We start from the raw sequence: 16,408 nt of genomic DNA, 5'->3' as shown, positions 1-16,408 counted from the left end.
AATAGTGCACAGCTACTATGACACAGGAGACCAGTTTTATAATAGTTTCCAACTTTGCTCAAGTTCTAGTAATCTTTAGCTCCCAAATGGCCTTACTGGTTTACTGTTTGAATGCAAACTTTGCATATTTAATCATATTATCAATATTTTTACATGTCTTGTTGTTACAGTTTATAGTCTAGTCTCTCATCATCACTAGTTACTCAGTCATACTTTTAAACTTTCAATATTGTCCTTTTCCACATTCTCTCACACTGTTATGCTCAAAAGTCAATCCGCACCCACCAACTCCCAACCTGTGCCCAACCTGACCTGGCAGTCCAACTCTGTTTAAAGACCTGCACACGCCCCCATCTCTGACATCATAAAGGGGGTGGAGCAGTGCAAACATGCCTATAAATAGAAGCTGCCAGAGGGAAAGTGGAGCACAGTAAGGAACCTGACCGAAAATGGGTCAAATGTTACTCATGGCTTTTCATATGAATTATACTAAACAAGAGTGTCTGCCTTCGCCAAGAAATATTTTTGATTAAAATATTGGTCACAATGTATATAAGGCATATTAAAGGGGAACTATCCTGAAAATTAAAATGCAATGTAAGCTTCATCATACTGAAGTAAGAAACTTTCTAAATACAATCAATTAAAAATTCTGAACCGTTTCTGAAATAATGAAGTTTATCTTCACTATCCCTCTCACAGCATCTGTTTCTCCAAATTCTGTCTGCATGCAGCAGTTGGCTGTCAGATCAATGAACCAATATATCTTATAGGGGGGCTTCCTTTCCTAGCAGATGTATTAGAGCTCACTCAAATAACTGATTCCAGTACAAACAAGATCTAACAAAATAACTGCCTTTTGCACAAATTCTGCATGTAGAGAGACAGGATTTCAGGTGATTTTAATAGTGAGCTCTAATACATCTTCTAGACCCCCCCCCTATAAGATACAGTGGTGTGAAAAACTATTTGCCCCCTTCCTGATTTCTTATTCTTTTGCATGTTTGTCACACTTAAATATTTCTGCTCATCAAAAACCGTTAACTATTAGTCAAAGATAACATAATTGAACACAAAATGCAGTTTTTAAATGACGGTTTACGTTATTAAGGGAGAAAAAAAACTCCAAATCTACATGGGCCTGTGTGAAAAAGCGATTGCCCCCCTTGTTAAAAAATAACTTAACTGTGGTTTATCACACCTGAGTTCAATTTCAAAGGTTATAAGGCCATTTCTAAAGCTTTGGGACTCCAGCGAACCACAGTGAGAGCCATTATCCACAAATGGCAAAAACATGGAACAGTGGTGAACCTTCCCAGGAGTGGCCGGCCTACCAAAATTACCCCAAGAGCGCAGAGACAACTCATCCGAGAGGCCACAAAAGACCCCAGGACAACATCTAAAGAACTGCAGGCGTCACTTGCCTCAATTAAGGTCAGTGTTCACGACTCCACCATAAGAAAGAGACTGGGCAAAAAACGGCCTGCATGGCAGATTTCCAAGGCGCAAAACCACTTTTAAGCAAAAGAACATTAAGGCTCGTCTCAATTTTGCTAAAAAACATCTCAATGATTGCCAAGACTTTTGGGAAAATACCTTGTGGACCGACGAGACAAAAGTTGAACTTTTGGAAGGTGCACGTCCCGTTACATCTGGCGTAAAAGTAACACAGCATTTCAGAAAAAGAACATCATACCAACAGTAAAATATGGTGGTGGTAGTGGGATGGTCTGGGGTTGTTTTGCTGCTTCAGGACCTGGAAGACTTGCTGTGATAGATGGAACCATGAATTCTACTGTCTACCAAAAAATCCTGAAGGAGAATGTCCGGCCATCTGTTCGTCAACTCAAGCTGAAGCGATCTTGGGTGCTGCAGCAGGACAATGACCCAAAACACACCAGCAAATCCACCTCTGAATGGCTGAAGAAAAACAAAATGAAGACTTTGGAGTGGCCTAGTCAAAGTCCTTACCTGAATCCTATTGAGATGTTGTGGCATGACCTTAAAAAGGCGGTTCATGCTAGAAAACCCTCAAATAAAGCTGAATTACAACAATTCTGCAAAGATGAGTGGGCCAAAATTCCTCCAGAGCGCTGTAAAAGACTCGTTGCAAGTTATCGCAAACGCTTGATTGCAGTTATTGCTGCTAAGGGTGGCCCAACCAGTTATTAGGTTCAGGGGGCAATTACTTTTTCACACAGGTTTGGATTTCTTTTCTCCCTAAATAATAAAAAACCCTCATTTAAAAACTGCATTTTGTGTTTACTTGTGTTATCTTTGACTAATAGTTAAATGTGTTTGATGATCAGAAACATTTTGTGTGACAAACATGCAAAAGAATAAGAAATCAGGAAGGGGGCAAATAGTTTTTCACACCACTGTATATTGGATCATTCATGTGACGCCCAACTCCTGAATGAAGACAGAATGAGGATAAACAGATGCTGAGAGAGGAATAGTGAAGATAATCTTGATTATTTCAGAAATGGAACAGAATTTTTAATTGATTGTATTTAGACAGTTAGAAAGCTAATATTAAATTTTCATTTTCATGATATGACTGACACAATCAATGAAGCCATTTATAGTTAATGACATTATTATTTCATTCTCTGCAGATTTGCCACAGAATGAAAACTTTTTATCTGAAACCACACAAGACCAAAAAAGCCTACAGAAGCCAGCCCACAGCCATCAAAATAACAATCCTTTGAATCAGAATATCGACCAGCAGACTATAGAGGAGCTCATCAAAAGGCATGTTCGGGAAAAGTCTGATGGAAACAAAGTAACAGATGCTGAAGGAGCTTCTGCTATAAATGAGAATTCTTCATTTCCAACACTTAGAAAAAGTCTTGTGGATAATGGAAATTCCCAGTTTGTCCCCTCAGCACCATTTCAGAAATTAAAAACCTTTAGCTGTATTGATTCCAGTACAGAGGGTGTCCTTGTTACACATCAAAATAAACAATCTGCTTTGCAAAGTGGTACATTATATCCCAACTCTGAACATCCAAAGAAAAAAACAGGTCTGCAAAGGTTTGATCTGCAAGAAACTCCTGTGCGGGATGAAAATGGAAGCAATGACTGGAGCTGTATTAGCAGCAAAAGCCTCTTTCAGCCTCACTCTGCAAAGGGTTCTTTGACACAACTGAAAATGGGGCCACAGAATGCAGATGTTGAGGAGCATTCTTCAGCTGTGGCTTCATGTTCTCTTGCTGAGGAAAACCACAATACATTAAGCAGTGGTGCTAGAAATCAGCATTTTTTTGCTCAAGTTGCAAAGAGAAAAGATGAAAATTCAGGCAGAAAGTATTCTAATAAAATTCAAGAACCTTCAGCTACAGGAATTCATCCAGAATCCAAACTGTTTTCAGATGTAGGTCAAGGAAACAAGCTGCCATCAAGAAAATTGTTACTTGACTTTACATTATCTCCACAGCAAGACAGTGGATTTGACAGCCCATTTCCCAACTTAAATAACTTCAACTAATAACTAAAATTGCACATGTGATAGTTGATTTTATATGGGAACCCTTAACTTAAAGATTTATGAAGACATTGCTTCCTCATATGTTATCTACACTATGTGTATACAGCCTTCTCCGTGCAAGCATATTGTGTGTGTTTTGTGTTTTTTTGTTTCTTTTTGTGTGCAACAATCTATTTTTTTATACCTTATTTATGTGTTTTATTGCCTTATTTATAATAAAGCTAATTTTCATTTAGGGTATTGTCTCAAGTGGAATTCTATCCAATTTAAATCTGGTTCACTGATGTTTGCCCTTGGTATGAAATATCCGTTTCCAGGGAATAAAAGTTTATTTAATTGACATCAGAGCAATGGCAGCAACAGTTGTTCTTGCCTAGGTTGCTACAAGGAAAATTAAACTCCCATTATTTAAAGGCATTGTTCACTTCTAAATTACTTTTTAGAATGGTAGAACATGCTATTCTGAGACAATTTTCGATTGGTTTTCTTTTTTTTTTTTATTAGTTGTGGTTTTTGAGTTTTTTATTCAGGAGCTCTCCAGTTTGCAATTTCAACAATCTGGTTGCTGGGGTCCAAATTATACACTGATTTGAATTAGAGACTGGAATATGAATATTAGAGAGCCTAAATTGAAAAATGAGTGATAAAAAAGTAGCTATAACAATACACGTGTAGCCTTACAGAGCATTTGTTTTAGATGGGGTCAGCGACCCCCATTTGAAAGCTGGAAAGAGGAGAAGGCAACAAATAATTTGAAAACTATATAAAAGAAAAAATGATTATAATTGAAAAGTTGCTTAGAATTAGCATTTCTATAACATACTAAAAGTTAATGTAAAGGTGAACCTCCCCTTTAAAATAGGACAGTAGGGCTGCCACATTATGGGCCAAGTATTGATAGGATCAGTAGCCTGTAGTAATGTCACCTTCTTTTTGTCAAGAACCCATTGATGCAGGAATCCCGTGACAAATGTTTTGTACACACCTTCACTTTTGGCCTCATACTTTTCTGTCTAAGGAAAAGTAAATGGAACAAAATAACTGTTTACAAAGCTGTTATATTTCCATTGATGAGCTTTATACATGGCATCATGCAAGGTATTCAATCATCCACTCAATGCCTTTATCCACTGCAGATAGTTGCAGTTTAATAACAACCCTCTATGTTCTGTTCCAAATAAGAATTGCAAGTAATGGGAAAGTGACGAAGTTGCTCATACTCCTACATAAGCAAGTTTGCAAATCATGGGGCAACGGACTCTGTAGAGATCCCGGAAACATATGGCATACTGCAATAAATTTTATAAATATTTTATTAAACATTTTTAGAGCCCCAACATATTGTGCAGCGCTGTAAAATGAATGTGCTTATACAAAGAAATCACATGAATTACATACATACAGTATAACATAGTTATATACAAAAAAAACCAGTACCGATACAAAAGGTGAGGGAGGCACTATGCAAAAGAGCTTACAATCTAAAGGGAATGAGACACACAGAGCGGGAGTGGGCAAAATCAAAAAAGAACTCCTTACAGAGAGCACATTAAATGACTGAATGACAGGTGATCAGATGAAATGGGGGAGGGTACAAACCAGGTCCTGTCTATGGCAAGGATATGTCACAAATGAAATGCTGGGATCCTGATTCTGGATGGTGAGGCTCTGCAGGAGAATGCTTGAATATATGCCTAACAGACTAATATAAAGGAGATTATTTGGCTACTTAACTTGTATGAATATCCAAATTGTTAGTTATGAGTTTCTTATGTAAGCATCAAGCATCGTTTATGACCCATTAGCCGTGATGGTATAAAATATAAAAGAAAAATAAACTAAAAATATTTGAATATTCAATTTTGAAATCTGACATGGGGCTAAACATTGTGTCAATTTCCCAACTGCCCCTGGTCATGTGACTTGTGACTGCACTTTAGGAGAGAAATGCTTTCTGGCAGGCTGCTGTTTTTCCTTCTCAATGTAACTGAATGTGTCTCAGTGGGACATGGGTTTTTATTATTGAGTGTTGTTCTTAGATCTACCAGGCAGCTGTTATCTTGTGTTAGGGAGCTGCTATATGGTTACCTTTCCATTGTTCTTTTGTTTGGCTGCTGGGGGGAAAAAGGGAGGGGGGTGATATCACTCCAATTTACAGTACAGCAGTACAGAGTGATTGAAGTTTATCAGAGCACAAGTCACATGACTTGGGGCAGCTGAGAAATTGACAATATGTCTAGCCCCATGTCAGATTTCAAAATTGAATATAAAAAAAAATGTTTGCTCTTTTGAGAAATGGATTTCAGTGCAGAATTCTGCTGGATCAGCACTATTAACTGATTCATTTTGAAAAAAAAGAAAATTCCCATGACAGTATCCCTTTAAAGTCTTCATTTATATGAAACAGTGGTTTACGTATGGGCTGTTTTATGTGATATATATTTTATAAACCCCCTGCAATATTTAATAATATAGTTTCCCTTAGATGGTCTGCCCTTTTGAGTGCAGTACTTTAGTGTTATTTATGTGCACTTGGGCTACTTTGCCTTTTGGCTGAAGGAGTGCTTCACCACACACTGTAATGATGTACAAAATATCTTATTCTGAATTCCTGGGCCTTAGTGCTTTATGCATATGTAATATGTATGGTTTGTTTGTGTGCACCGTGTATTGTAGGATCCCAGGGGGGCTGCCCTTATTTCTTAAAGGAGAAGAAAACCCCCAGGGCGCTAAACCCCTCCCCCCCCTCCCCTGTGCTGCCCCCCCTCCCTCCTCCCCCCTGGCCTACCTGTCCCCCTGGGCAAATGCCCCTAACTTTTTACTCACCCCTCTGCGCAGGTCCTGTCCACGGAGTACGCAGTCGCCATCTTCTCCCACGCGCGTCTTCTTCCTGCTCTGATCGGCGTTTTCTGGCGCATGCGCAGTAGGAACAGGTACCGGTACGGCTCTACTGCGCATGCGCCGAATGTCACGAAGTTTTCCGATTTCACTTCGTGACATTCGGCGCATGCGCAGTAGAGCCGTACCGGTACCTGTTCCTACTGCGCATGCACCAGAAAACGCCGATCAGAGCAGGAAGAAGACGCGCGTGGGAGAAGATGGCGACTGCGTACTCCGTGGACAGGACCTGCGCAGAGGGGTGAGTAAACAGTTAGGGGCATTTGCCCAGGGGGACAGGTAGGCCAGGGGGGAGGAGGGAGGGGGGCAGCACAGGGGAGGGGTTTAGCGCCCTGGGGGTTTCCTTCTCCTTTAAAGCGATACTGACACGTTCCTATAAAAATCATCGGAATGTGTCAGTATCAAGTATGTACTGCACCCATAATAGCCACCCCCAGCCCCGCAAACTTTGGTGCAGCAGACAGGCTGACACTACTAAGATAGCTTCTGTGTTGCTTCAGTGATGCTGGACTGGGGGCGGAGAGATCGTTCCATAGGCTGAAGTCCGTAATTAGCCTATGGAAGGATCACTGCCCCCAGCCCAGCGTCTCTAAAATAGCACAGAAGATCTTTTAACAGTGTCAGAGGATCAGGTTAACGCAGGTTTGTGGGTGCTGGGGGGCTTTGGGGGGGGAACTATTGCGGGTGCAGCACATACTTGATACTGACATGTTCTTATGATTTTTATAGGAACGTGTCGGTGCCGCTTTAAAATGGCATTTTTCTATTTATGATTACCCAATGGCACATACTACTAAAAAAGTATATTATTATGAAAATGGTTTATTTACATTAAAGGAAAACTATACCTCCCAATCAATGTAGGTCTCTATTAAAAGATATTGCATAAAACAGCTCATATGTAAAATCCTGCTTCATGTAAATGAACCATTATCATAATAATATACTTTTTTAGTAGTATGTGCCATTGGGTAATCATAAATAGAAAATTGCCATTTTAAAAAATAAGGGCCGCCCCCCTGAGATCGTACGATTCACTGTGTACACATACAAACCACATGTAAGGTCACATGAGCCAATTAACAGACAGAGTTCTGCCTTTTGCTTCCTCACTTCTTCCTGTTACAGTTAGTGTTGTAGTATTTCTGGTCAGGTGATCTCTGAGGCAGCACAGATAGAGTCTAGAAATGGTGGTTCAAGGCAAGAGATGTAAAAGGGCAATATTTATGTAAATATATATTCCAGTTTGTAAAGATTCTTTAATATGTCATTCAATTTGATATAAACTATCTGTTGCTTAAGTATTCATTTTGGGGGTATAGTTTTCCTTTAAGCAGGGTTTTACATATGAGCTGTTTTATGCAATGTCTTCTTATAAAGACCTTCATTGTTCTGGGGTATTGTTTTATAGACCCAGTGCCACCCCGTCCTGCCCCAATGATGACATCACAAAATGGGCGGGGCAGGCACAAGTCTATAAAACAGGAACTCAGAAGCCACCAGTGTATGGTCGCAGTCTGTGAAAGCAGGCAGAAGAGCTCAACCCGAACCCGCCTGCGACCCATGGATCCCCGTGAGTTTTGGATGCAGATTTTTCCAACTTCTGTAAAATTCAGCAGTATGGAAAAGGTTATTCACTATTAAATGCTCTTTAGTAGTGAATGACATTTGTTAATAGTACAATACAGTTTGTACATATTTTTATATACAATGAAATGTTTGGGTTTCTTTTTGACCTAAGAACACTAGTGTGCAGAAGAACTCATTTCAACACTTTTCCTGTACCAAGTCATTGAATGTGAAAGTGAGTTTTTCGTTGAAGGTAAAGCAGGCTATCTTGGAGCAATCCCCAAAAAGAGGTTTAAACAACGAAACTGCCAAAGGCAGAACATTGTTGAGCAGCCAGAACATTGAAATCCTAATTTTCCAGGAAACCTTTTCTCCCTCCAGGCTCTTCTTTGCTGTGTAATGTCTTCATATCCAGACACTGCTATTTCTTTCCTCAATTCTCTTAGAAAGGGAAGCATTTTACAAAGCTGCAAAAAATGTCAAAGATTTATGGATCAAAAAGCTGCTTCTTTCTGTGCATTCCTGGTCACTTCAATATGCATGTGTGCTTATTAAAGCAAACCTGAAATATTTATTGCATACTTTCTCATAATCATTGGCACACGGGTAGAAGCTGGACCACTGAAAAAAATACTTTGCAGCATGAATCATAACTAACAACTTGTATCCCTGCAGACCGACGCTAACAGCATACATTTGAATAGACTGCTCTGCATAACTTTGCTCCCAAATAAATTCATATTTTTTGCAAATTTTCTGTAGTTATTTCCTAGACCTGTTGATTTGTGTACAAGCCAGTCATGTGATTTAGCCAACCAGGTTAACAGTTGGATTCTGCCTATGACTAAGTGCTGGGTAAGCATGAAACGCGTTAGGCGTTAGAGGGGATACTTTCCATGTCTTTTAACTATTGATGTAAATAAAGTATATTTTTTTTACCTATTAGCATGCCTTGAAGAAATTTTTGAGTTTAAGGTTAACAGTTGGGGCATTGCAAAAACTCCTCTATGGCACAGGGAATGTGTTGTAAAGAGGATCTAAACTCAAAAAACAAAATAGGAACTTGACTATTTTATATGGTCCATCATGTCCTTTGGATGTTGTGGAAATAATGAATCTCATATGATATGTTCCTGGGTTTTCCAGCCTTATATTGTCATTTCCTTGATATCTTTTTCATACATCAAAGGACTGTCTCCTGTTTTTTATTGGTGCCAATAAAAATAAAAAAAATGTAAATAAAATTGGTGGTCCTCTAAGCACTTTTGCAATTTCTATCAATTGTCTACATTTCATGTTTTCTGAGATATTTGCATCTTTAGACTGCTAATGCCAAGTTTGTGGTTCAGCAGCTCTCACTGAAGGTCTTGGGGTCAACAACCCAAACTCTCTCTATGCATTTTCTGTATTAAGAAGCCCTAGGGTTGCTGACACTAAGAATTTAAGAGATGGATTTTGATGCAAACTGGTGGTCTAAAACTGCCATTATCTCAGAAACTGCTAAAAATAGAAAAATGCTAATTGAAAAATGCAAATTGAAAAAGCGCTAAAAGGTTCGCTCTGAGTATGTTTGCATCAATTCAATTTTTTGCTTTTAGATCCCCTTTAAACCTAACGATAATGACAGCTATAACAACACAAATATAAACACTGCCATCCGACGGATTCCACATAAGTTGATTTAGCAGTAGGTGTTCATTTACTTTATGTGAATTTTTTCCTTTAATACTAAATTACAAAGAACAGATTTAACAGACACAAAGCAGTCCACATATAGTACATTATTACAGTCCCCTGCTCTTCAATTAATGTACATTTAAAAGAATGTAGACATTTTTGGTTGTCAGTTTTTATGCTACTAAACTGATATTTTACTAGATGATGCAGCTGGAAACGTTTGTATAACTTTTTGTTTAAGACTAAGGAAGTTGAAATTGGAATTCTTCCCCAGCAGTTGTATAGTCTGAAACTGTAACACATTCTAAACACTTTTAGGATCAGCACATGGGTATTCTGTGGACTAACAAATAGCATCCATGCAGATATATTATTAAACTAGATTTTCAATTTGCATTTTGCATTTGGAAACAATTATATACTTTGCAATAATCAACTATGCATACATTTTCATACTTCTACCATTATGCATCTGAACTGAACCCCACAATTGGGTGTTTTTACAACCTTAAACTCATAACTCATACGAACATCCTTATCGTGATACAAAAATTCAAAATCTGTACCATCGCAACATTGTACTATAGGTAACTCTTATCAAGAATGCTTGGGATCTGGGGTTTTTCTAGATAAGGGATCCTTCTGAAATTTGGATCACCAGACCATATGTCTGCAAAAAATAATTTAAACATGAAATAAACCCAATTGCTCTGCCACAAATATGGATTCATGCAGCTTAATTGCCATCAAGCACTATGTTTTATTATTACAGAGATAAAGGAATTATTTTTTTAAAACTAGAATTATTTGCTTTAAATGGACTCTATGGGAGATAGATGCTTGACAAAGGGGTTTGCCCCGAAACGTTGCACTACACTCCGCAATAAACACTTGAAGTGTTACAGCAGTCCTGTGTGCCATTTGGATTATTTTCCTTGTCCATTGTTGTGAGGCGGCCGAGCCTATACCAGTGTGCACCAGGCCTCCCTGTATTATCTATTGGCTGGGTGTGCGAGGTCCTACACCATTGTATACTCTATAGGAGATGGCCTTCCTGTAATTCAGAACTTTTGGCAAATGGGTTTCCAGATAACGGATCTCATACCTGTACTAGGCTTTTTTGATCCATACATGTATAATTCACTTTAAGGATTCCATAATCTGCTTCAATGCCTGATGTTCATGATAGCGTAAGCACATATTTAATGAATGTAAATTATATTTACTAAACAAGCTTCAAATACACAGATAGTGGATATAATGTGGAAAGTGGATTGATTAAAATGTTGACCAGAGATAACAGGAAAGTGCACACATGATTTTCTCTGACAAAGGCAGACATAAGACGCCATGACAAATCCATGGAATTTCTAGCTTTTTACCCGTTTTTATATGGGCAGCCCCCTACGAGGTGCAGCACACCGGGGTCATTAACTAGCATTAAGCTATACAGACCACCTAGACGTTGCCTGCGCTGACTGACCCAGTGCAGAAGGTCTGGTCGGTGTGGGGGTAAGTGGCATGTTGCCTGTCTTTAGCAGGAATGTTGCCTAATTTTCACTTGGGACTCTCCGCTCGTTCACAAGGTACCTGCTGCAGTCTTCAGCGTTCTAGTTGAATGTGTGCATAGACCTGCGCATTTGTGTAGAAGTCTGGAGGCTGCGGGTGAGGTAGCTCTCTGGCCGACCAGGTAGTTATGGCTGAGTTTGGGAGCGCATAAGGGTGGAACGAATGTGCGTTCCATCTTCTAATCTCCGGCTGCCATTTTTTTTGCATGCGTAATGGAATGCAATACGCATTCCGGGAGTGTCCAACACAAAAGCAGACTTCCTCAGACAGAATCAGCTGGACCCAGGGGAATGGGAACTACACCCAGAGGCATTCGATCAACTCACAAGTCAATGGGGCATTCCCAACATAGATCTAATTGCATACAGAGACCCGTTAGCAGTGGGGGTGGATGCCATGACTCAGCACAGGCAGTTCAATCTGGCATATGTCTTCCCACCACTTCCCATGCTACCACTAGTCCTCAAAAAGATCAAGGAGTCTCGATTGAGAGTAATTGTGGTGGCACCATACTGGCCTCGGAAGACCTGGTTCACCGATCTGCAGGAGATGTTTATCGTGCAGTCGATTCGACTGGGGTGCAGGCCAGATCTTCTTCAGAAGGGGCCCATAGCACATCACAACCCTGGACTCTTCGCTTTGGCGGGGTGGCTGTTGAGATTTCCATCTGGAGGAGTCGAGGGCTAGATGAAGAGGTCATACCCACAATGCTGAAGGCTCGAAAAAACCTCATCTTCTAGATCCTATCACAGAGTTTGGCAGTCTTATTTCAAATCTCGTTTGGTGAATGAAGAAATTATACGCATGTTTTTACGTGGCCCATATCATGCCGCCATTCCACCCACCAGTGGCTTGCTGGGATTTCAATCCGGTGCTGGAGGCCTTGCTCGATCCACAGTTTGAACTGCTAAGTTCGGTTTCAGATACATGAATCCCCTATAAGGTGGTGTTCCTTGCGGCAATTTCATCTACTACGAGAGTATCAGAACTCAGTGCTTTGTTGTGTGAATCTCCATACTTAATCTTCCATAAGGACAAAGCCGTTCTCAGAACAGTCCTAACTTTTCTACCCAACAGGCCCGGATTTGTGGAAAGGCCAACAAGGCCCGGGCCTAGGGCAGCAGGATTTTAGGGGGCGGCATGCTGCCCAACCACACCCACATTTGTTCAAGAACACTAGGGATGTGCAGGAGATACATTTTTTACATTTCCTGTGTGCCAATCCCCATTGCTCCGGTCCCAATGATGAAAATTTGCAGAATTAAGAGGGGACAGGGGTGACAAATGGCAGTGGGCCTTGGGGCACCCGCTATGTACATCCGGCCTTGCTACCCAAAGTAGTTTCCGCCTTTCATGTGAACCAAGAAATTGTTGTTCCTTCTCTTTGTTCTGAACCGAAGAATTATTAGGAATGCTGACTACACAAACTGGATGTTGTCAGAACATTGTGATGGTATGTGGAACGATCTAAGTCCTTCAGAAAATCTCAGGCCCTGTTTGTTATTCCCCGTAGGGATCAGGCAGCTTCAAAATCATCTATATCAAGATGGATCAGAGAGTCAATCAAACAAGCCTATTCCGCAAAGGGAAGACTGCCACTGGAGGGCCTTAGGTCTCAATCCACTAGAGCGGTGGGAGCCTCCTGGGCATGGCATCACTCGGCTTCCTTAGAGCAGATCTGTAGGGCGGCTACCTGGTCCTCTGCTCATACATTTTCCAAATTCTACATTTTCTTCTGCTGAGGCCTACTTCAGACGTAAGGTGTTGCAGTCGGTACTCAAATAATTCTGTAGCACATACATTATACAGCTCACTCCCACCCTGCTGGGACTGCTTTGTTAAGGATGGAGCTTAACCCAATCGTTCCCTGTGTCCCCCTTTTGACTACAGAGAAACAGATTTAACGGTGAGTATAAAAATCCTGTTATACCCTTGAACGTCATTTATTTTCAGGATGTACTATAAAGTTTGGAATGTTTTCCATTGCACAATGGCATGCAGACCTCCATCCAAACTCAGGAAGGTTTTGATAATGGTCTTAATCAGACCACCGTAAAAGTTTACAAAACAGCGCTGCTTGCAATTTCAACTAGAGACTTTGCCAATGATTCTTTGATAAATTATTTTATTAAAGCAATAGTGGGATTGAAGCCCACAGTCAGAACTGCTGTTCCAGGGGATCTTAATCTTGTTCGCCCTTATGCAAAAGCCCTGTGAGGCACTACAAGAGATTAGCCTTAAACACCTGGCCTGGAAAACAGCAATAACACCAGCAAGACGTGTTTGAGAGTTGTAAGCATTAGCGGCAAATCCCTCTTACACACTTTTCTTTCCAGAAAAAAATATTCTCAGGACTTTAACTTATTTCCAGACCAAAAATTCCTTCAGTCAAAAAAATAGCTCACAACTAGCCCTTCTATACTTCTTCTCTTCTCCGTCTAATAAAAAGGAGGCAGAGTTACAAAGCCTGGGGACCCGACTATCTATGTCAGCTTATATGGAAAGAACAAAGGACTTCTGATCAGCTTCTTGAATTATTTGCAGCAAATAAGGGAACAAAGCCTCCAAATCTATCATTTGCATCATCTTCAGGGAAAGATCCCCCAACCCAGTGAATTGTTCATTCCACCAGAGTAGTGCCCATTTCATGGGGGAGACAGTAACACATATTATAGTTATTATAAGTCAGGGATAAAATGCAACAAGGACAAATATTTCCATTAGACAAATACAGAGGAAAACGATAAGGCCAATGAGACATTGGTTAGTTTCCTCTGGCAAATATACACCATTAGAGAAAAGCTGTTACACTGCTTTATATTATAACAGAATAGCATAGATGGTCTGCTGAACATATTTTAAAAATAATAATAATAAATAATGATTTGAGTATGTACTGTATGAAATCCCATCTGAAGGGAACTGAAATGCTTATTGCATCGAACCCATACTGTACCTAGAAGTCCTTAACCAGCTTGGGAGATAAATAGATAAGGGGATATATTTTGCATTACTTTAAGGGATTTGCTTATTATACCATGTTATCCCTGTCTTTTTCTATGAATGATCCATTTAAATAACAAAAACTTTGTATAGTATTAGGACTATGGCACATGTAATTATCTAGCAAAGGAATCGGTTTATCAGTTAAACTACATTATAAAGCTCATTCTGTGCTGTACATGCCTCTCTTCTATCAAAATAATAAGCAGAAGGAAGCCCAATGACCTACTTCCAAACAGCTGCATTGAGAGGTCATAAAGTGACCTTTGCAGCTGTTTACGTGAACCTACAGGATTACATTACTGGAGTATCTGGCTTCATCTGGTGCACTGTTATGCTTTGTGACCTCAGTAAATCTCAGTTGAGTTCACTCTAACTGAAACAACCAGGGCCCTACTTATAAACCATCATAATAGGAAAGTCAGTGACATATGGTAACATTCTCCTTTTTGTTTGCTGTGGGTAATTAGAGTTTTTTTGTGACAAAATGAGTGAAATGATCATTAAAATGATCCTACTTAGGAAAAATTATATAAAAACACTGAGATAACAGTATGGAGAAAACTGGATACAGGATGGCCATCTCCCATTTATTAGACTTAGGGGATTATTTATCAAAGGTTGAATTTTTAGACTTAGAATGAACTCTAATGGTTTCTAATTTAAGAAAAAACTTGAATGTAAAAAACTAGAATCAGTGTAGTCAGGATGAAAAACTTGAATACTCAAATTGATCGAGTTTTCAGAAAAATAAATGCCGAATCGATCAAATTGATCACGTTTTCGAGTGAAAACCACTGAATAAAACTCGAACATCATGAAGGCTACAAACATATTCAGATTGCTCAAGGGACCTCTGCCATTGACTTCTACATGACCTTGACAGGTTTTAGATGGTGTATTTTCGAATTTTAGTTATTTTCAGCTGCGGGGTATACTTAGGGGCCCATTTACTTAGCTCGAGTGAAGGAATAGAATAAAAAAAATGATTTTTTTTGGCTACTTTGACCACGACTTCGAATCGAACGATTCGAACTAAAAATCATTCAACTATTCGACCATTCGATAGTTGAAGTACTGTCTCTTTAAAAAAAACTTCGACCCCCCACTTCGCCAAGTAAAACCTACTGAACCTCAATGTTAGCCTATGAAAAACTTAAATTTTTCAACCTTTGATAGCCAGCTTAAAGGAGAACTAAAGCCTAACTAAAGAAGTAGGCTAGAAATGTTGTACATTATGTTTTAGGCTTCTGTACCAGCCCAAGGCAACCACCGCCCTTTAGAAGGGAAGATTTGTGTCTCCAAAGATGCCCCAGTAGCTCCCCATCTTCTTTTCTGCTGATTCACTGCACATGCTCTGTGCTGCTGTCACTTACTGAGCTTAGGGACCCACTGAAAATATACAGAACACATAGAATATGAATGTTACACTAAAAGGCTGAGTAATAATTATTAGAGATAATTACTACATGGCAGCATAGAAACTAGCATCAAAATTTAATCAGCCCTGTAGCATCAGCTTATATTACAGACAAACCTCATGATTGATAATTTGCAACGGCCCCTAAGCTTAGCTTGTCAACAGCTGCTCAGAGCTCAGAGTCAAGATGATGACCCCCTGTGACAAGTTTGGAGTCCTGGATCATTGCTGCTATTAAGGAGCTGAAATGTTAGACTGGTGCAATTAGTTCAGTATATAAAATATGCCACTTTTAGCCATATTTATTTATAGGGTTTAGTTCTCCTTTAAGGTAAGGTGATCAAGATTAGGAAAAAACCCTTCCCAAGCATTCAGGATAATAGATCCCATTTCTGTATTTAAATAATGGGATTTTCTAACATTTTATTTCCATGCAATATCCATATAAAATTGGTATTGTTATTCTTTTATGGTTTCCCACTATTTAAAACAAGCACTTTTGTTGGAAAGAGAAATATGTTAACTTAAACATTGGTCTTGCATTTTTTAAATAAATCTTACAATGTCGTATTTGGAGAAACGTATAAAGTTTCTATTTGGGATTTAGAATTCTTGTTTTGGATAATGGTACTGATGTTTTTAACGTTCTGCCTATTTTTGAAGAGATGAGTCTAGATAGATCGGTAAATTTAATTAATTAAGTTTCCAAACATGTGCAGTTCTTCTGTTTTACAGGGGCATTACCAGCCACATAGTAGTAAGGGGGTTCTGTGTAGGAC

General features: G+C 39.5%; 1 protein-coding gene across 2 annotated transcripts in view; it reads left to right on the top strand.

Moving 5' to 3' along the window:
• The window catches only part of cep152.L (centrosomal protein 152kDa L homeolog), a 43,334-nt gene extending 39,606 nt beyond the window's left edge, over positions 1 to 3,728 (top strand). For both annotated transcript variants that reach the window (XM_018251035.2, NM_001093617.1), the window contains 1 exon segment: positions 2,619 to 3,728. In XM_018251035.2, coding sequence (XP_018106524.1) covers positions 2,619 to 3,493 — 875 coding nt within the window. In that variant the 3' untranslated portion in view covers positions 3,494 to 3,728.
• The last annotated feature ends 12,680 nt before the right edge of the window (positions 3,729 to 16,408 follow it).

Source organism: Xenopus laevis, chromosome 3L, assembly GCF_017654675.1.
Source record: "Xenopus laevis strain J_2021 chromosome 3L, Xenopus_laevis_v10.1, whole genome shotgun sequence".
Classification (NCBI taxonomy): Eukaryota; Metazoa; Chordata; class Amphibia; order Anura; family Pipidae; genus Xenopus; species Xenopus laevis.
Note: the sequence above shows the minus strand (reverse complement) of the source record. Positions and strands in the feature narration are given on the sequence as shown.